At 42.8% G+C, this 21,046-nt stretch overlaps 2 protein-coding genes across 2 annotated transcripts; both read left to right on the top strand.

Annotated features, from left to right (window-relative positions):
* The first annotated feature begins 2,350 nt into the window (after nt 1-2,350).
* On the top strand, nt 2,351-8,105 carry vamp5 (vesicle-associated membrane protein 5). Its single transcript, XM_084307740.1, has 3 exons — nt 2,351-2,622; nt 5,459-5,602; nt 6,947-8,105. Exons 1-3 carry the CDS (start codon nt 2,620-2,622, stop codon nt 7,214-7,216), a joined length of 417 nt encoding a protein of 138 aa, XP_084163866.1. The 5' UTR covers nt 2,351-2,619; the 3' UTR covers nt 7,217-8,105.
* A 5,985-nt stretch (nt 8,106-14,090) lies between these two features.
* rnf181 (ring finger protein 181) lies at nt 14,091-20,967 on the top strand. The gene is made up of 6 exons (XM_084307808.1): nt 14,091-14,141; nt 15,605-15,729; nt 16,045-16,178; nt 19,654-19,769; nt 20,142-20,216; nt 20,611-20,967. The coding sequence occupies exons 2-6, from the start codon at nt 15,644-15,646 to the stop codon at nt 20,668-20,670; spliced, it is 471 nt and encodes a 156-aa protein (XP_084163934.1). The 5' UTR covers nt 14,091-14,141; nt 15,605-15,643; the 3' UTR covers nt 20,671-20,967.
* Nucleotides 20,968-21,046: the final 79 nt, after the last annotated feature.

The raw sequence follows: 21,046 nt of genomic DNA, 5'->3' as shown, positions 1-21,046 counted from the left end.
GCTCTCCCGACCAGCGCGCAGACGCGCATCTCCTAGACCTTCGAGCTTGGCACGCTCTCCCGACCAGCGCGCAGACGCGCATCTCCTAGACCTTCGAGCTTGGCACGCTCTCCCGACCAGCGCGCAGACGCGCATCTCCTAGACCTTCGAGCTTGGCACGCTCTCCCGACCAGCGCGCAGACGCGCATCTCCTAGACCTTCGAGCTTGGCACGCTCTCCCGACCAGCCCGCAGACGCGCATCTCCTAGACCTTCGAGCTTGGCACGCTCTCCAGACCAGCGCGCAGGAGCGCATCTTCCAGACCTTCGTGCTTGGCACACTGCTCCACGCAGACGCACCCCGATGCGTCTCTCGGTTCCGACGTGCACACCAAGGTGTGGCGCGCCACTCTGTTCCTCGGCTCCGACAGCGGCTACCTGGTTGACGACACCCTCGCCACCGCCGCTGTTCCAGCACTCTGTTCCTCGGCTCCGACAGTCGGCTACCGGTGACGACACCCTCGCCACCGCCGCTGTTCCAGCACTCTGTCCTCGGCTCGGACAGCCGGCTACCCGGTGGCGACACCCTCGCCACCGCCGCCTGTTCCAGCACCACTCTGTTCTCGGCTCGGACAGCCAGCTACCCGGTGGCGACACCCTCGCCGCCGCTGCTGTTCCTGCACCATTACGCATACGTCTGGGTGAGTTTTGACTGTCTAGATCATCTCCGTTTTCGTGTGTTTCTAACACTGAAGAATTACCACCTTTTTAATCTGACAGTCACTCACCCAGCGTTGTGCCTCTGTTTGTTTCACTTGGATGTTATTTTGGACGTTACATCTCCCACTGTGTGTTTGTTCACACCAAAGATAGTATTCTCTTTGTATTTGTTTTGGTACTTTGCTCTTTGTGTATTTTTCACGAAGATACCCTCGCCGCCGCTGCTGTTTCCTGTACCATTACGCATACGCCTGGGTGAGTTTTGATTGTGATGTCACTCACCCAGCGTAATGCCTCTTGCCCTCGTCCCGCTGCGTTTCCTGTACCATTACGCATACGCCTGGGTGAGTTTTGATTGTGATGTCACTCACCCAGCGTAATGCCTCTTGCCCTCGTCCCGCTGCGTTTCCTGTACCATTACGCATACGCCTGGGTGAGTTTTGATTGTGATGTCACTCACCCAGCGTAATGCCTCTTGCCCTCGTCCCGCTGCTGTTCCTGTACCATTACGCATACGCTTGGGTGAGTTTTGATTGTTAAGTCACTCACCCAGCGTAATGCCTCCTTTTTGTTCTCACTTAGTTAGTAGTTTGGACATTTCATCTCCCACTCTGTTTTTGTTCTCACTTAAGATAGTATTTTTGGACATTACATCTCCCCCTGTGTGTTTGTCACACGAAGATATTATTACTTTGTTACTTTGTTTATTTGGACTGTTCTGCATCTGCTCTGTTTGTTCCCTTTTGAATATTAACCCTCTCCTCTGTTCTGCAGAGCGGCCCAGATGTTTTCCCACCAGTCCCCAGTTCCTCCCTGTCCCCAGCCCGCCTCCGCGGGCCTCAGTCCCCTCTGTCCCTAGTTCTCCCCTTTCTAGTTCCACCTAGTTCCTGGTCCCAAGTTCTCCCCTTCTAGTTTCCACCTAGTTCCTTGTCCCTAGTTCTCCTAGTCCCCTGATCTCCTGTTCCCTAGCTCTCCTTGTCCCGACTTCTCCTAGTCTCTAGTTCCTCTGTTCCTTTAACCTTCCCCTAGCGTTCCTTTAATGTTTCCCCTAGCGTTCATTAACCTTCCCTTAGTGTTCCCTTTTCCTGCCCGCCTCTTAAAGGCACCTAGTTTTCCCCCTCTTGTTATATTCCTGTATTTGTGTTCTCCCTTAAAGGGACAGTGCCCTTTTTTCCCTGTCTCTCAATAAATATCTGTTTCTTGGCAAACCATCATACCTGTCTTGTGTTGTGCGATTGGGGTCGGTTACAAACCATAACAGTATTTTGTGGTCTGTGATCACATGTATTCTCATAAACTTTTTCTATGTGTGTATTGTATGTTACACTATTGTACTGAATAAATAAATAAATAAATAAATAAATAAATAAATAAATAAATAAATAAATAAATAAATAAATAAATAAATAAATAAATAAATAAATAAATAAATAAATAAATAAATAAATAAATAAATAAATAAATAAATAAATAAATAAATAAATAAATAAAAATTAAAAGTTATATCTCCAAACTGCTGTGCATTTACACCAAACAACGAGAAATGTCCGTGTTTGTGATATCATTATTGGGCTAAATGGGAATATGCTGACGTAGCAGTCGTCATGAGTGGGGCTGTCTTCTTGCCCTAAAGGGGTGGGTGCTGCAGCCAGGGCGCAGACAGGGTGCAGAGGACAACAGTTGCTATAATGAAGTGAAAGTGTGAGAGAAGATCTAGTCAGAGCACGGACCGAAATAACAGAACAAGCGTGCGGATATAAAGAACTCAAAAAGTTTTCGCGGAGGACGATTTTAAAGTGAATAAAACAGCGCTGGTTTATTGTGACTTTACTCAGAGTCAAGGTTAAAGAAAGACCCGCTTCAAATGCATAGGATTCGGTGACAGACTCGGGACAGGAATAGCATTTGTGTCGTGAAAGAAATGGTAAGTGCATTTAACTTTTCATAAACAATATCCAACTCATTTGTAAAGAGTTATTGTATCAACACATACCTGATTTCAGATTTTCTTTATAGGTGAGTACTGAGTTGTCAAACCGGGTGCACATGTCCATTATCAGTGGGTCCGAGGGTCGTCAACGATTATTGTAAACAGATTAATCATTTAGACCTAATAATGGAGACATGTCTATCCAATCCTTCTCAGTGTCACTAATAATAATAACCATAATTACTGGTTCCTGTGTGTATTTCTTCATTGTGGGGTCCTCCTCCTCCTCCTGCTCCTGCATGCCAAAGCTTTGTAACAACGCATGAAAAATATTATGCTACTTTTATGGAATCACACCACCGCCGGCGACAACATCATAAACTTCACGTTTATGATGTTCCAGGATATTGTGAAACACTTGGTGAATGGTTATTCTTCTGATACTTTTACGTGAGGTCCAACTTGAGAGAGCGAGAGAGAGAGAGAGAGAGAGAGAGAGAGAGAGAGAGAGAGAGAGAGGGGGGGGAGAGAGAGAGAGTTAGTGAGAAAGAGAGAGAGAGAGAGCGAGAGAGAGAAAGAGAGAGAGAGAGAGAGAGAGAGAGAGAGAGAGAGAGAGAGAGAGAGAGAGAGAGAGAGAGAGAGAGAGAGAGAGAGGTAAGAGAGCGTGTATAATAAAGTGTGAGAGTGGGTTTCCTATAGGAAAATGCCAGGTACACTGATCCAGGCTGGAGGAGGGAGTGAAGAGAGGAAGGAAGGAAGGAGGGGAGCTGGAATGGGCAGCAGTTCCTGTGTTAAGACGTCGCCGGTTGAATTTTAAACACAGACTATTGTTCAACTATATTACAACTATTTGGTTGGGATAACATGTGGCTGAGTCTCCCAGACGTCACTTAATCAGCATCTGAGCATCAGTCAACAGACATAACCCACATGGACACACAACAGACACAACCCACTTATCCACTGCAGGAGAACAGGTTTAGCAACCCCATTGTGAACCTTGTTGCAGTATAGGGGCCCATACTTATTTGTATGTGTACCCTAGGTATTTTTGGGTGTGCCAAAGAGGAAGTGACAGTGAATTATGAATCCATTCAAGATGCTAGTTGTTTTTCCTCCACGTCTCGTTTTCCTGTTAGTGACACTGACAACACACTCAGCATCACGTCCTTGACTTCCCCCTCCTGGCTCAGAGGGCAAAAGGTCATGGTGAGACCTGTCAGGACCCCAACCCACGCCCAGGGTTGATCTATTATCACAGTGTCCGGGCTAAGTTCTTATCAATCTGTATAGCTTATCTGTATTAAGCTTATATCAGTGGCATATGGGAGGCCATGCCTTTGTTGCTCTCTGAAAAGTGGTCCTCATTTATTTTGAGCGCCATTTTGGTTGCTAGAATTACCCAGGGGCCAGACTAAAGAGAAAAAATTGCCTGAAAGTATGGCTGGGCAACAATACAATTTCAGTGTTTATTGGGGACAGAATGGGTTGGAGAGTGATAGGCAACCTTCGGAACGAAGAAGCCACCTAATGATGATGATTGTCTATTAATGGATCATTATTGTGACGGAATTATGTTAACCCTTTCACTACCAAAGGGTTAACCCTTTTACTGTGACAATACAGAAGGTTAACCCTTTCACTGTCACACGACAAAGGGTTAACCCTTTCACAACCACACTACAGAAGGTTAACCTTTCACTACCACACTACAGACGGTTAGTGTGGTAGTGAAAGGTTAACCTTCTGTAGTGAAAGGGTTGTGATATTGTGGAGGAAAGCCACTGTATAATGGCAGCAATAAGACTGTCAGAGGAAAAGTTAGTACTCAAAACATGCTGCAAAGCGGTCTGCACCGTGGCCTAGCCTATCTATATTCTAAAGCTTAAACACTGTAAGGTTTGGAGGCACTGGAGGTATTTGGGGGGTTGGAATAAGTCATTGTTTTTTTCCATTCTTCTACAGTGGCTTCCCTCCCCTTTTCTACATTTTGATATTATACTTTACATTGTCAAACCTGCATGGTGGTGCCCATCCCCATAGACAAAACGCCAATGAGTATTAGGATTCTAAATGTATTCCATTCTGCAGCCCATATTGTACCTGAAATCATTCCTCGTGGTCATGTTCTGTCTTGTTCCCCTTTAATAATATAAAAGTTAATAACCAATAGCAATGCACCTCTTTTTCAAGCTTTTTCATGTCAAGGACCTCCCCCAAATAGGTCCAGCTGAGGCAAACTATTTTAAAAATGAGGGTTCCATATTCACATGGTGGCCCAATCCGAATCCCAACCTGAGCGTGACATAAGAGCAAAATGGCTGCCATGTGAATATGTTCAATGGCCTTATGTGGATCTATTTGGGGGTAGGGTTCTTTTTTTTATTATTATTATTATTATTATTATTATTATTATTATTATTATTATTATTATTATTATTATTATTATTATTATTATTATTATTATTATTATTATTGATAACGGAGAAGAGTGTGAAACCTGCCACCAGAATAGCCATTCTTATACTGATACTTTCTCTCATTGAGCTAACTTCTAGTGAATTCAATAAATTACAACATTCCCTCTTTTGCTGGGGATCCCTGTATAAAGGATCACTGAGGGTCCCCAGACCACGCTTTGGGAACCACTGTCTTAGGAGGTTCTTCATAGAGACATACTTTAAACCATTATATTCTAACTCTATTGGAATGTACGAACAACCAAAAAAGTTCCCCCAAAAAATGCATACAAAAGATGATTGGACTAATAGCTAATAGCTAGCTGCCACCCCTCATTCATTAACCGTGCCTCGCATGCTGCTTTGGCCAGGAGAACGGGAAGAACCGCCTGCAGCAGGCCCATGAGGAGGTGGAGGAGGTGAAGGTCATCATGCTGGACAACCTCAACAAGGCTGACGAGAGGTCTGGCAGACTGGGCGAGCTGGAGAACAGGGCCGATCAACTGGCAGTAAAGGTAATCGCCGGGTTCAGACGAGCCATCCAAGCGGAAAGACATAATTTGTTTACTGTTACACAAAACTAATTTCAGTCAATTACAGCATCTTCATGGGAATCGCCTGGGTCGAATGACAAGGGGAATGAAAGGAACACTATGTGAAAGAGTTGTTTTTCCTCAGTCATTGTCCTAGAAGGCAATTCCACAGTTTTAAGAGTCCAGGGGATTAATGAGGAAATGTCATATTGGTGTCTATAAATACACCTTAGGTGGAGTTGGAGAGGAAAGCGAATGTACAATTTACATCCTGATTGTGCTTTATGGGGCTATTTTTGGAAAGGTATTTCCTCTCGTTTCCTAAGATGAATGGAGGAAACTGGTCTCTCTGGGCATGAGAGAGAGTGTCCAGGACATGCCACGGGGCGCATGTCCGTCCGGGGGTCAGGCCAAGCGGGTCACCTCATTCCCACATCGCTCCGGCGGCCTGTTATATCACCCTGTCACACAGCTCTCAGAGGAGCCAGACAGAGGTTACTGGAAGAAACAATCAGGCCAACTAGGAAAAAACAACCATAAAGTTTTCCTTAAAGGGGCACTTCACTGAAAAACAATGCTGATTTATTTTGCACACAATCTCAACACGTATCCCAAATGATTCTAAACAGTTTAGCACACATTTGGTTCGACGGCTACTGAGCATAGGTCCTCCGGTGAGCTCATTGGAGAACACTGAATCCTTTTGTTGCGTTAATTACTGCTCATTGAAATGATGAAGATGAAGAAAAAATAGTGATAGAGATTGCAATAGGGATTGCTATTTTTCACCTACAACATTTCACTGAGCTGTAATTAAAACAACACAAGGAGTCAGTGTCCTCCTCTGACATCACTGGAGGACATATTCAAACTCATTAACTCTCAATAACTGTATAAACGTATGTGTGCAAAACTGTTTACAGTTTTTGGATGTGTGTGAGATTATGTGCAAAATAAATCAGCATTGTGTTTTGGTGAAGTACTCCTTTAATGACTATCAGGCATTTATGAATGATGACGTGCATTTCTTTTTATTTATCTAGGTTAGTCCGATTGAAATCAAGGATCTCTTTTGCCAGAGTGACCTGGCCAAGACTCCAGTGTAAAAAGTTACGGACAAGTCAACACTAATAGAAACACAACATACAAAATAGAAACGGGAAACCGAAATGTGTCACAATGAATCAACTCACGATTGACCTTACAAGTGTGTTGTAGTTGGGTAATTATGTGACAACAACCCACGTTGTAGACTAATCCTGATCACTCTGTAACATCACAGTGAGTTGAGATTTCTGTTCTTTTTGTGTTTTCTTTTTCTCTCAGAGTAAAGCATTTGCAAAGACCACCCAGAAAGTGAAGCAACAGAAGAGATGGGAGAACATGAAAATGAAAGTGGTGCTGTCGGCGATCGGGGTGGTGGCGGCTGCGATCCTCATCGGAATCATAGCCTACTACATCAATGAATCTATGAATTCAGAATCTGGCGCTGAAGAAAGTATCACCAGTGATACTGCTACTAGCTCCTCCGGGAATTTTTACTGTTTTTATGTGTCCTGTTTTTATGTATTTGTACATTTCTTACTGTTTCTATGAGTCCTGTTTTTATGTTTGGGGACAACGGATGGAAATTAGCCTTGTGCTAAATCCGTCAATTTTTACACTCCACAGTGTTAATTAATTTTGCATTGTCCCGTCCAAATAAACAAAAAAAAAACAAAAAGAAAAATTAAGACATTGGACTAAAGCGATTTTGGAGATAAAAAAGAGATTAGGTGGGGATTAGTCTGTGATTTATTTTTTTGTTGTTCAAAGGTATTTAGGGTTAAGTCAGGCTCACTCTTCTTCACTTGTGTCTTAGGTCATTGGTTGAAATGGTACCATCACTAGCTCAGCTGCTTTTCCTCTTTTCAAAGGTTTACGTGATACACGCCATTCTATGTTATTATTAGAAGTGTTACAGCGGGATTTAGTTCTCTCTCTGATCTATAATGGAATTTAAACCACTCGAGGAAATGTTCCCTGTGTATTTTAGGAATACTGGAAAAAAATACTTGGTAAATCCAGAGGGATTACCATAGCAAATGCATTTTTATTGAAATGTAAATCACACCCTGTATAAGTGACTCTCGATTTGTACTCTTATGTCTCACTTTTATTTAAATTTTTTATTGACCATCTATCATAAAGATTTGTAACTAGGTCTAGTTATGCATGAAATCCATGCATATATGATGCATGCTGTGTGAATATTATGCTCCATCCACGTGAGCCCTGTGTACAGTGTACAAATTTTGCTGCTGAGAAATCACTTGTAAGATGTCCTAACAGGGAGTTTTATGTATTGTATCTCTTTAGTGTTCTCTCTTTAAAGGCTTTCTGTCGGCCATGTTGTTTTGTTTCCGCATTATCTGTCATCTCAAACTGTGTGAAGACCTAATGCACACTATATGTAAAAACAGAGGTGATGTTGATAAAATATCTACAAAACCCTCCCCAGTTGTCAAAGATTATTTGAAAATCACTTTAAGTACTACCAATATTCTACTGACACATACGTGTAAGCCTTTTTATTTTATTATATCTATATATTTTTTTATGTCTTTCATGTCAGTGCTAAATTACAGATAGTTCACAAATATTTGTATTAGACGCTTACCATCTTCTCCAGAGTCAGACAAGATAGATACCAATTTCCTCTCTGTGAGTTCAGTAGAAAGCTATCTGGCTGTAAACATAGCCTAGCTTAGCACAAAAACTCCAGGAGCGGTATTTCTGGCTCCATTTATTTATGCTAAGCTAGACTGTCTTGCAGCAAGATAGCTTTCTACTGAATGCACAGAGAGGAAATTGGTATCTGTTTCATTGCCTCACTGGGGAAAATGGTAAACGCATTTCCCATAATGTTGGTGTGATACAAAACGTTCATGCACTCATTTGAAAATTATTGTAGTAGCAATTGAACCTATACTATAGTGAAATCAAGTTAATAATGCTTTTATTAAAAATTTTCCTTTAGGGTTTGCTCAGTCGCTCACAATACAATCCACAGACACTTTCTGATCACAGCTCAAATCAACGTTTTAAAGGGGAACACCACTCAAATTAAAATATATAATATTATAGTATTTATGTATTTATTATTATAGTTATTTCCATGGCCTAAGACCGTTCAATCGATATTTGTGAACATGACTCTCCCAAAGCCAGAAACTAGAGAAGTAAGAATCAAACTTGTGATGTCATCAAGTATAAATTCTGGAGCTGCTCCATTGACAATGAATGGGAGACTGATTTTGTGGAACCACAGAACGTTTGTTTTCTTTTTATATCCAAATGAGCTTCATTCTATAGTAGTGAGCTGGATACAATCCTACCTGGAGGGGAGAGAACAGATGGTGGAGGTAAACGGTACCCTATCCCCCCCCCCCCCCTCACAGTGAGCTGTGGTGTTCCACAAGGAAGCATACTAGGACCGCTACTATTCCTAATTTATGCAAATGACGTCGTCAGCTTGTGACTGCAACTTGTTCCTGTTTGCGGACGACTCAGCCCTGCTGGTCTCTGACAAGAACAAGTTACAGGTTGAAAAAGCCCTCAGCTCGGAACTAGGCAAAATCTGCATATGGCTCGCCGACAACAAACTATCATTACACATGGGCAAAACGAGTCCATTCTCTTCGGTTCAAATAACAAACTCAGCAAGACCGACGGCTTCTCGGTTACAGTGGGTGACAATATTGTCACAAGGAAAGATGAAATTACCTACCTGGGTTCCATCCTAGAGGCTAATCTTTCCTGTGACAAAATGGCATCCAATGTAATAAAAAAGTCAACCAAACAAAATCGATTCTTGTACCGGATCTCCTCTCTGGTAAACAAGAATACCCTGAAGACTCTGGCAGGAGCACTCATTCAAGGGTACTACGACTATGCTTGCACCTCATGGTACCAAAGCACCTCAAAGGCACTAAAAAACAAATTACAAACATCTCAAAACAAGCTAGTCAGACTACTGCTTGACCTGACTCCTAGAACACCTCACCCCTGCCCACTTTGACAACCTAGGATGGCTTAGAGTAGACGACAGAGTACAGCAACTTGCAATGGGCCTGGTCTACAAGATACACTACGCGACCAAGGTACCCATGTACATGTCAAAATACTTCCCAAAGGTCAGTGAATACCACGATCACAACACCAGAGGGAGCTCCACAAATCATGTTAAACCCAGATTCGGCTCAAACAAGGGACTAAACACGTTTCGCAATTATGCCACATCAATGTGGAACGCCCTACCCAAAGCTGTAAAGGAATGTGAATCACTACCCACTTTCAAAAACACTCAAAAAACACCTACAGGAGACTGCTATTCGAAACTGGCCCAAGTACAAATACATTAATATTATTAATAATAAACACTGTTAGGACTATCTGACTCTTAATAATAAACACTGTTAGGACTATCTGACTCTTACTAATAAACACTGTTAGGACTATCTGACTCTTAATAATAAACACTGTTAGGACTATCTCACGCGTCACTACTGTATAGAAACTGTACATTGTAACGTTATATGTTATTTCGCGTTTTTAACGTCAGTCACTGTACATCAGTGTGGAGGCTGGTAGTTCGTTTATGACGTATTGCTGGCTCTCATATTTGCGAATACAACAGCGTTCACCCTGATGTAAACAAAACAAGTCATTGCGACGGCCAACGGAAGACGGCCGCTGCCGCAGGCGGTGCAACTCTCTGCCGCGCGGTAGCGCGGTCACGTGGCCGTGTGGCCAATCAGAGAAACGCTGAACGCAAGGCTGAACACAAGTTGGTTGCCTTTAATATTCACGCGTCCTAACCCAGTTGTACAGTAAATAACCAAGTATGGCTTTGTCAGTATTCCAATGTACAGTGTACAGTGTCCCCCCCCCCCTACCCAACCCCCCCGGCCCCCCCCCCCCCCCACCTCCAATGTACAGCCCCCACCCACCCAACCCCACTCCACCCACCCAACCAACCTCCTCCAATGTACAGTTTCTACATGAAATGTATATACACTCTTTTTCTGGACACTTTTTGTATCACAAACAGTACTGTATTTGCAAATCTGATATGTCATAAATGTATAGATGTAGCTGTACTGTCTATCTGTATGTCATGTATGTCATATTATGATGAATTGAAAATGGGGGACCCTGATGTAAACAAGACGAAAGTCTTTCTCTGGTCTGCATCCCCTTAACAATTGTATTGAGCTGTACTGTACTGTACCCATTCTGCAATCTGTTAATAACGTTTTCAATCAATCAAATTCAATCAACCAATCAATCAATCAATCAATCAATCAATCAATCAATCAGTGTTCTCAGTTCTGAAACAGAAAATGTATATGAACATTCACCTGGGTGCTCTCAGTGTCATTATAAAATATTGTCTTTGGAGCAGCTTCAGACCATAATAGGCTATATCCAAAATTATCCTTATTATCCTTAAAATGTATTGTCATTAAACAGCACAAGTACAGTTACAGTACAATGAAAAGAAGTCACATAACCAGAGTGCAAATGTAACAGTAAAGTGCATTAACAATAAACAATGTGATTAAATGTGATATATATAACAAACTACTGGTAATATATGCTAAATTGATGTATGTACAGTATAATTATGCTTTACATTGATACAGGTATAAATATAAAAGGTGAAACAGGTATAAACATACTATGGTAATAAGCCATGCCAGCCAGTGGTATAACTATTAAGAGTAGCTATGGGATCGATATGCACTATATGCAGATATAACAGTTGTAGATAAATATATATATATATATATATATATATATATATATATATATATATATATATAGCCGGTGTGATCTTGTCTGCGTTGTGTTTAAAGTCGATTCGACCCCTGTTAAGGGATCGCCCTGAGTGGGAGTTGAACCCCGGACGCCGGCGCCGCGGGCGGCATCACAGACCACTAAGCAAGAAGTGAATTCACTGCTTGCTTCCGGGTCTGGATGCCTCTGGGGAGTGAGTTTACTTGCAGTACCGCTTACCATCCACAGCCACGTCACTACTTGTACCCGTGACTGTGGATACACTGCGGTACCTCCGTTACACTCACCCCACTAAACTCACTCCACCCAGGGCATCCGGGTCTAACGGCACCACATGTAGCCGGTGTGATCTTGTCTGCGTTGTGTTTAAAGTCGATTCGACCCCTGTTAAGGGATCGCCCTGAGTGGGAGTTGAACCCCGGACGCCGGCGCCGCGGGCGGCATCACAGACCACTAAGCAAGAAGTGAATTCACTGCTTGCTTCCGGGTCTGGATGCCTCTGGGGAGTGAGTTTACTTGCAGTACCGCTTACCATCCACAGCCACGTCACTACTTGTACCCGTGACTGTGGATACACTGCGGTACCTCCGTTACATATATATGGTATACAGTATAATGTAATTATTGTACCATACAGGTATGTAAACAGTAATATATGGGTAGACTATAGGATGAGGTAGGTAGTTATGATTACAGTGAGGTATAAATTGAGTATAGTCAACAGAGTTCAGAGTTTGTACGGTATGGGGGCAATAGAGCCTGGAGTAGATTCCTATAGTGCCTCCCAGAGGGAAGGAGGCAAACAGTCCATGGTTGGGGTGAGAGGTGTCTTTAACAATGCTGTGTGCCCTCACACACCGTTGAATGAATGAATGATGAATGAATGAATGAATGAATGAAAACTTTATTAACAGATTGCAGAATGGGTACAGTACAGTACAGCTCAATACATACAATTGTTAAGGGGATGCAGACCAGAGAAAGACTTTCGTCTTGTTTACATCAGGGTCCCCCATTTTCAATTCATCGTAACATATATGACATACATGACATACAGATAGACAGTACTGCTACATCTATACATTTATGACATACCAGATTTGCAAATACAGTACTGTTTGTGATACGAAAAGAGTCCAGAATTTTTTTTTATACATTTGACGTAGAAACTGTACATTGGAGGAGGTTGGGTAGGTGGGGGGGTGGGGGGGGGGGTGGGGGGGACTGTACATTTGAGGTGGGTGGGGGGGGTGGGTAGGAGTGGGGGGGGAGGTTGGGTTTAGGAGGGGTGGGTGGGGCCGTGGGGGACACTGTACAAGCAGAACTGTACATTGGAATATTGACAAGACCATACTTGGTAATTTACTGTACATTGGAGGGGGTTGGGTTTGTACATTTACGTGGGCCAGTTTCTAATTGCAGTCTCCCGTAGGTGTTTTTTGAGAGTGTTTTTGAAAGTGGGTAGTGATTCACATTCCTTTACAGCTTTGGGTAGGGCGTTCCACATTGATGTGGCATAATTGCGAAACGTGTTTAGTCCCTTGTTTGAGCCGAATCTGGGTTTAACATGATTTGTGGAGCTCCCTCTGGTGTTGTGATCGTGGTATTCACTGACCTTTGGGAAGTATTTTGTGTTTGTGTTGGATAGCCTCAATTGCAGGGAGTAATGTACCAGTGATCCACCCTCTGCAATGCTTTCTGGTCCAAGGCAGTGCAGTTGCCGTACCACCAGACATGATGCAGTTGGTGAGTTTGCTTTCTATATGACACACTGGTAGAAGTTCACCAGAATATGAGACAGGTGGACTTTCCTCAGTCTCCTCAGGCAGAAGAGATGTTGGTAGGCTTTATTGACCAGTGATGAGGTGCTGAGGTTCCAAGACCAAGAGACTTACTTCCTTGGAGATGTGAACACCCAGGAATTTCAAGCGATGGAGACCTCTGTCCCATATGGATGGGGGCGTGTGTGCTTCAGGGTGAATGTGGAGGAGGTGAGATTGTCTACCCTATCACACTGGTTAGGAAGTCAACAAGTAATGAGTCAAGTATGTATCACATGGGATACGATTATTTTATATAAATTATATATATAAATTATAGGGTCTACTAGCTAACCTCCCTCGAAATAAGCATAGCAAATTAACACTGACAGAGATTGAACAGTAAATCTCTACTGAATGTGGAAAAAGTAGGTGACACCATGGGTGATAGCTTTGCGTGAATGAATCAGGGTTCCCCATTTTCAATTCATAGTGACATTTATGACATACACAACATTCATGACATTTATGACATAGGGACATACATGACATACATGTATATTAGTACTGTTACATTTGTGACATATACGATATGCAAATATACAGTACTAGTCTGTTACCCATAGATCCTAACAGAGAATATATGATGAGAGGGAGACTGGGTTGGTACCTTTGCTGGCTCAGGGCCTATAGACAATTATTAGACTTTATAGCCACAATTTTGTATGAATATGATGATCACTGTACTACTGAGACGTAGCCTTGGTAATTATAATAAAGTTATCTGAGCGAATTGTAATTATGAAAGTATTGCGATAGACTCGTATGCCTTGTGATTGGACAAACGTAGGTCACGTGATGTTGCTTCGTCATACCCGGTAGAATGACAAGAGTTTGCTATAATATTGGTAACACATAAGGTGAGTATACTTTGTTGATCTTGTTATGTTAGATTACAACTAGGTCGACTTCCAGTGAGATGTTGGATAAATACATCTCCGCGAAGCAGTCGCTCTGTCTTGTTTATATTTCAAAAAGCTAAAACGACTAGAAAAGTCTCAACAGCTGGCTAACGTTAGCTAGCTCGATCCCCAAAGCGAATGTGCTAGCTTGTTAGTTAGCTCTAACCAACTTTCTGCTGTGTTGACAACAGAAGATGCTCAGGGTGCTGCTGCTGCAGAGTAGTACGTTTGTCCTCCTTGGTAGACGACTAGGCTATACTCACAAAAATGTTTATTTGAATACACTAAATGAAGCCTTACTGTCTCTGCACACATCATATTCCATGGGGGACCCTGATGTAAACAAGACGAAAGTCTTTCTCTGGTCTGCATCCCCTTAACAATTGTGTGTATTGAGCTGTACTGTACTGTACCCATTCTGCAATCTGTTAATAAAGTTTTCAATCAATCAATCCCATGGCAACCCAGTTGTTGTCAAAGAATGCACCACAGTCTCATAGAGGTAACGTTAGAAGTCAGCGAGAGTACCCTCGAATTTGTGATATAGATTAGATTAAATTGTATTGTCATTGCACAGCAGCACACACGTACAGTACAACGGAGTTCGCATCTAACCAGAGCGGGGGGACCCTGATGTAAACAAGACGAAAGTCTTTCTCTGGTCTGCATCCCCTTAACAATTGTGTGTATTGAGCTGTTGATTGATTGATTGATTGAAAAGTTTATTAACAGATTGCAGAATGGGTACAGTACAGTACAGCTCAATACATACACTGTACTGTACTGTACCCATTCTGCAATCTGTTAATACAAATTTCAATCAATCAATCAAGCGCAAAGTAACAGTATAAGTGCATAGCCCTATACAATATATGCTAAGCTAATGTACGTACAGTTACAATATGGTAATAAACCATACTAGCCTGGTATAACTACCAGTGGTATAACTAATGAGAGTAGGTATGGAATATATATATATATAAGTATATACAGATATATTTTCATATAGATAGATTTACAGATATGTTATAGTTATAGAGTTATATATTGTTATTGAACATCAGAGTTCATACAGTGTATAGGTTGAATATAGGCAACAGTTCATACAGTGTATAGGTTGAATATAGGCAACAGAGTTCATACAGTGTATAGGTTGAATATAGGCATCAGCGTTCATACAGTATACTGTACTGTAGGTTGAAATATAGGCAACAGAGTTCATACAGTGTATAGGTTGAATATAGGCAACAGAGTTCATATGGTATGGGAGAGAGGAATTTGTTATGTCACCTGCATAGAACAACATGGAGCTCTTTGTGGAGCTGCAAAATGTTGAGTCCCTATCCTCAGCCTGCTTGGGTGCTTTTGATAAATGTTGTATGTTTTGTGGTTTTTGCTCCACCGGGTATCTGTTTGTGAAGACCGAAGAGGACCGGAGAAAACCTGCCAGAATTAGGAGGATGGCGTCCTACTTTGATGAGCACGACTGTGAGCCTACCAACGCGGAGGAACAGTACCGTCACAATACACTACTTGAACTAGCCAGGTGAGGGCAAACCCGCTTTAACCCCTTCACTACCACACTACCAAAGGGTGAACCCTTTCACTGCGACAATACAGACGGTTAACCCTTTCACTGCCACACGCCAAATGGTTAACCCTTTCGCAACCACACTACAGAAGGTTAACCATTTCACTACCACACTACAGACGGTTCTGTAGTGTGGTAGTGAAAGGTTAACCGTGTTTAGTGTGGTAGTGAAAGGGTTTAAAAGAAAAAACACCTGTCATCCTATCTGTCCAACTTCAAAATGTCATATTGGCCACAATTGTGACTCTGTTGCTTTTCCTCTGTGTGCAGGTCTTTGATGCAGGGCTTGGACATCGACTCTGGGGCATTTGACCTGTCAGACTGGGACCAGCGTCTTCCTCCTCCAGCCGCTAAAACCGCTGTACAAACCCTCAATGTGGTCATCATATCTCCGGAGCAAGCAGGTGACTCAGCAACACGGAAAATATCCTCATAATTCTGATGTTTGGATCCGGCTCCCCTCGTTAAGCACACCCACCATTTTGGATCCGGCTCCCCTCGTTAAGCACACCCACCATTTTGGATCCGGCTCCCCTCGTTAAGCACACCCACCATTTTGGATTTGGCCTTGACTGTCTTTGCTGCTTCTTGATGTCAAATGTTAAGGTGTAATAATGTGTGAAAGGAACTCATCAGCAATCGCAGTCTTACATTTATTCATCTGAATTTTAGGCCTTAAAAAGTCTTAAAATGGTCAGAAATATGATTTTGATAGGTCTTAAACTTATTGGATTAGGAAGTAACTTTTTTTTATTTTTATTTATTTTTTTTTTATATATATTATCCCCCCCCCCCTTCCTTTTTCCGTTTTCTCCCATCCCAATGTTAGTCGTTATGCCAATTCCCAGTCCCCTTCCTGGTCGTTGTGCACTCTACCCCCTACCGTCGGTCTGGGAGGGCGGAGACTATCACATGCTTCCTCCGACACATGTGTACCCAGCCCACCGCTTCTTTTCACCTGGCAGCGCGGACTCTCACTGGGGGAGTGTAACGTGTGGAAGGTCACACTACCTCTCCCAGATCCTTCCCTCGCTGTGCAGGCGCCCCGACCGAACTGCAGAAGTCGCTGTTTACAACGACCAGGACCCACCCTCGCCGGGTTTCCCACCCGCTAACACTGCCAATTGTGTCAGTATGGACGGCCGACCAAGCCGGAGGTACCGCAGCTGGATTCGATCCCACTGTCTCTGCGGTGGTAGACAGACGCTTAGTCTGCTGCGCTACCCGGCCGCCCTAGGAAGTTACTTCTATGTTGCAATAACCTGTCTTTGTCACTTTTAAATGTGTTTGTGGGGAAATGTCCAGGCTGCGAAGTAAGCAGTACGGTAATAGTCCCCCCTCCCAACAATTCGTATGGAATTACTTTCTACATGAGGAGCAATTACTCATAGTAATTTTCCTTCATATTTGTTTGCAGAAATAGTATTAAATTATATTCAAAGTGGCCTTAAAAGGGCTTAAAAAGTCTTAAATTGAACTTGAGTGAAACCTGCAGGAACCCTGAATTGAATCGTCCCCTGGTCAGGATCACTGATATTTCAATCTTCGGCTTACATCAATCTGCACCAATCCCATTAGCAAAATGTTTGACACATCCTATAAGCTTGGCTTTACTCAGGTGGGTACAGTAGTGTACCGAGAAATGCAGGATAACAGCATGGTGTAGCCCAAACATGTGCAAGTCCAACTGCTTTGAGTGCCCGCATCATCAACCTGTCTCCTCTGAAGAAACCATGGCCAGACACAGGAATTACACAATTCTAAGTGGAAGGCATGCTTAAAAACAAGCTTTGCAGGAGTCCGGCTGCAGAAGGTCCCGACACTGTGGAAAACTTCCTGTGTGGTCCCTGTCCCTAAGTGCTCACGTCCCAGCATATCCAAGGACTACAGGCCGGTGGCTCTAACCTCTCACATAATGAAGACCATGGAGAGGTTGGTCCTGGAGCAACTCCGCCCGGTGACCAAACCCACTCCAGTTCGCGTCTAGTTTTTTACCAACCCAGTTCCGCGTTTCTGCGATCTGATTGGCCACTGACATTTCTGGTCATGTGACATCTGCGCCAATCGCGTGACGCCTGTTTCTATCACTGGTTAAGCTTAGGCACTCTTTCGAAGTTGGTTAAGGTTAGAGTTTGTCTTAGAGCAGGGCGATAGAACACCAGCCCTGATTCCAAACTCTAACCTTAACCAACTTCGAAAGAGTTGCCTAAGCTTAACGAGTGATAAACTAGGCGTTAGGTAGTTTGCAGGCTGTTCGAGGCGGAAATGGGCACAGGAACAGGCGTCACGCGATTGGGCGCACATGTCACATGACCAGCAACGTCAGTGGCCAATCAGATCGCACCAGAAACGTCAGTGGACAATCAGATCGCAGAACACGAACGTGGAACTGGAAATGGAAATGGTTGGTAAAAAACTAGACGCCTCCAGTTCACCTACCAGCCCCGACTGGGGGTAGAGGATGCTGTCATCTACCTGCTGAACAGAGCCTACACTCATCTAGACAAGCCGGGGAGCACTGTGAGAGTCATGTATTTATTTTTACTTCTCCAGTGCTTTCGATACCATAAGGCCTGGGCTGCTGGGTGAGAAGCTGGAGGTGATGCAGGTAGAGGCCCCCCTGGTGTCCTGGGTTGTTGACTATCTGACGGGCAGACCACAGTATGTGCGCCTACAAGGCTGTGTGTCAGACAGACTGGTCAGCAACACCGGGGCCCCGCAGGGGACAGTCCTCTCCCCCTTCCTCTTCACTGTCATTGTCTACACCAACGACTTCCACCATTCAGAGTCCTGCCACCTTCAGAAGTTTTCTGATGACTCTGCGATAGTGGGATGTATAAAGGATGGTGGCGGACTTCGTCACATGGTGCGAAAAGAACCACCTCCAGCTCAATGTGACGAAGACCAGGGAACTGGCTGTGGATCTGGGGAGGAGGAGGAGTACACCTGTGACCCACGTTTCCATCAGGGGGGTCGACGTGGACATGGTTGAGGATTATAAATACCTCGGAGTGCACATTGACAATAAACTGAAAGGGTCAAAACACACTGAGGCACTCGACAAGAAGGGCCAGAGCCGCCTCTACTTCCTCAGAAGGCTGAGATCCTTCAACGTCTGTACAAGGATGTTGAGGATGTTCTATGAGTCGGTGGTGACGGCCGGGCACCTTCTTGTGCGCAGTGGCCTGCTGGGGGAGCGGACTGAGAGCGGGGGACGCAAACAGGCTGGAAAAGCTGGTCAGGAAGGCCAGTAACGTGGTGGGGGTGGAGCTGGACTCTTTGGGGGGGGGGTCAGAGAGGAGGAGCCTCGCTAAGCTCCACGCCATGATGGACAACCCCACCCACCCACTATACACAGACTTGGCTGATAGAAGGAGCACGTTCAGTGTTAGACTCAGACTCCCAAGATGTAACACTGAACGTCACAGGAAGTACTTCATTCAAACAGCCATCAGACTATATAATGCCTCACTGAGTAACAGGATTCATTCTTGCATATCTTCCTGGACATTTTACATCTACATTGGACATTTGACCATTTCTACTGTACATTTGACTGTATATTTCTGGCTGTATATCTTAGAATGTATGTAGATATTTTAGAATGTATATATCTTTGACTGCATTTTTATTCTTATTTTACATTTTTGACTACCCTAAATGTTTATTGTGAGCGATCTGTAGTGCTGAATTTCCTTTATCTTTATTATCTATCTTATTATTGAGCCCATTCGCACTAATAATAAATACAGTACTATTGAACTCTACATTGCTACAGATTTAAGTCAACCTTTCTGCATGCATAACGAACGCTATGAATTCCTGATGACGACACAGTTTTGATGAAATAAATTAACATTTCAGCCCCTCTTTTCACAGACAAAGGTGCCAAGTGCCCCGTGTGTCTGCTGGAGTTTGAGGAGCAAGAGACGGTACGAGAGATGCCATGCAGACACCTGTTTCACTCTGGCTGTATACTGCCCTGGCTGGGGAAGGTAAGGCAATGTCAATGTCATTCAAGTAATTTAAAGGTCCCCTCCACTTAAAAACTTGTTTTTTTCTACAATTAAGTCCTCTTGGAGGCATGACTTTTCTGTACTTCTTTCAAATCTGAGCCGGCTATGTGACACAAATAATCATGGCTATTGCCCAGCTGGCCACACTGTCATCCAGGAAATGCTAACTGCTAACGTGAAACTCATATTATAAGTTGATAACATCTAGTGATCTATGCACGAAAACAATCTGGTTTTCTTCCAGTGAATCTCTCACCTTATAACAAGATTGTGTGAGCTAAGAAGTGTTGAAAAGTGTCTGTGCTTAAAATTCCTTTTCAATTCCTTTTCAAATGTATTTTTTAACCATAGACCAACTCCTGCCCGCTATGTCGCCTCGAATTACCAACTGACAATGCAGAGTATGAAGAGTTTAAAAAGGACAAGGTGGGTCTTGTATTTATTTATTTATTTATTTATTTATTTATTTATTTATTTATTTATTTATTTATTTATTTATTTATTTATTTATTTATTTATTTATTTATTTATTTATTTATTTATTTATTTATTTATTTATTTTATTTATTTATTTATTTATTTTATTTATTTATTTATCTTTTTTTGCAAAATCCTCAAATGTACCTATCTCTAACCCTGCCCTCCTTTCTTGACCCTCCAATCACAACTGTTGCTTCCCGGGGCAACAGTTGTGATTGGAGGATCAAGAAAAGAGGATGGGGTTTGAGATGGGTCAATTAGGCTCAAGAAGAAGTATTCAAAAGTACTCTTTAAAAATGTATTGTGCTGTCTTACTAAACTGAGTGTGTATGTGTTACAGGAGAGAAGAAAACAGAGAGAACACAGACTGGAAGATCTACATGGAGCAATGTACACATGACGCCAACAGCATTTCCACAACAAAATTTATACTTTTTAACTTCCTTCTTTCACTTGCATTCAATTAGTGACTGTGACAAAACTCGCGACGATTAGGTATTTGTTTTTAATGTAAATATTTTAGCTTTAAAATCTATGTGTACAAACATCTGTTGTTTCCAAAGAAATGTAATGAATTGAACGGGAATACTAAGCCAGTTTGTATTGACAGGTATGAACTCTGCCTTATCATCATCTGTTTTGTTCAAGATGCAATTTAACAACCAAATATTGATTATAGGTTTCTTAATTTAATGTCTACCATGCGGTTGTGTTCATTTCTGAGAAAGTGAAGGATTAACTACGCACCTCAACAGTGGGTGCTGGGTTAAGAGCAG

Source organism: Notolepis coatsorum (genome assembly GCF_963971535.1).
Source record: "Notolepis coatsorum genome assembly, chromosome: 2".
Classification (NCBI taxonomy): domain Eukaryota; kingdom Metazoa; phylum Chordata; class Actinopteri; order Aulopiformes; family Paralepididae; genus Notolepis; species Notolepis coatsorum.
The sequence above is the reverse complement of the archived record's forward strand: the minus strand, read 5'-3'. Positions and strand labels throughout refer to the sequence as shown.

Coding starts and splice junctions, on each gene's coding strand:
- rnf181 (XM_084307808.1), top strand. CDS start 15,644: ATGGCGTCCTACTTTGATGAGCACGACTGTGAGCCTACCAACGCGGAG. Junction 15,730..16,044: donor ACACTACTTGAACTAGCCAG/GTGAGGGCAAAC, acceptor CTCTGTGTGCAG/GTCTTTGATGCAGGGCTTGG. Junction 19,770..20,141: donor TACTGCCCTGGCTGGGGAAG/GTAAGGCAATGT, acceptor TTTTAACCATAG/ACCAACTCCTGCCCGCTATG.
- vamp5 (XM_084307740.1), top strand. Junction 5,603..6,946: donor CCGATCAACTGGCAGTAAAG/GTAATCGCCGGG, acceptor TTTTTCTCTCAG/AGTAAAGCATTTGCAAAGAC.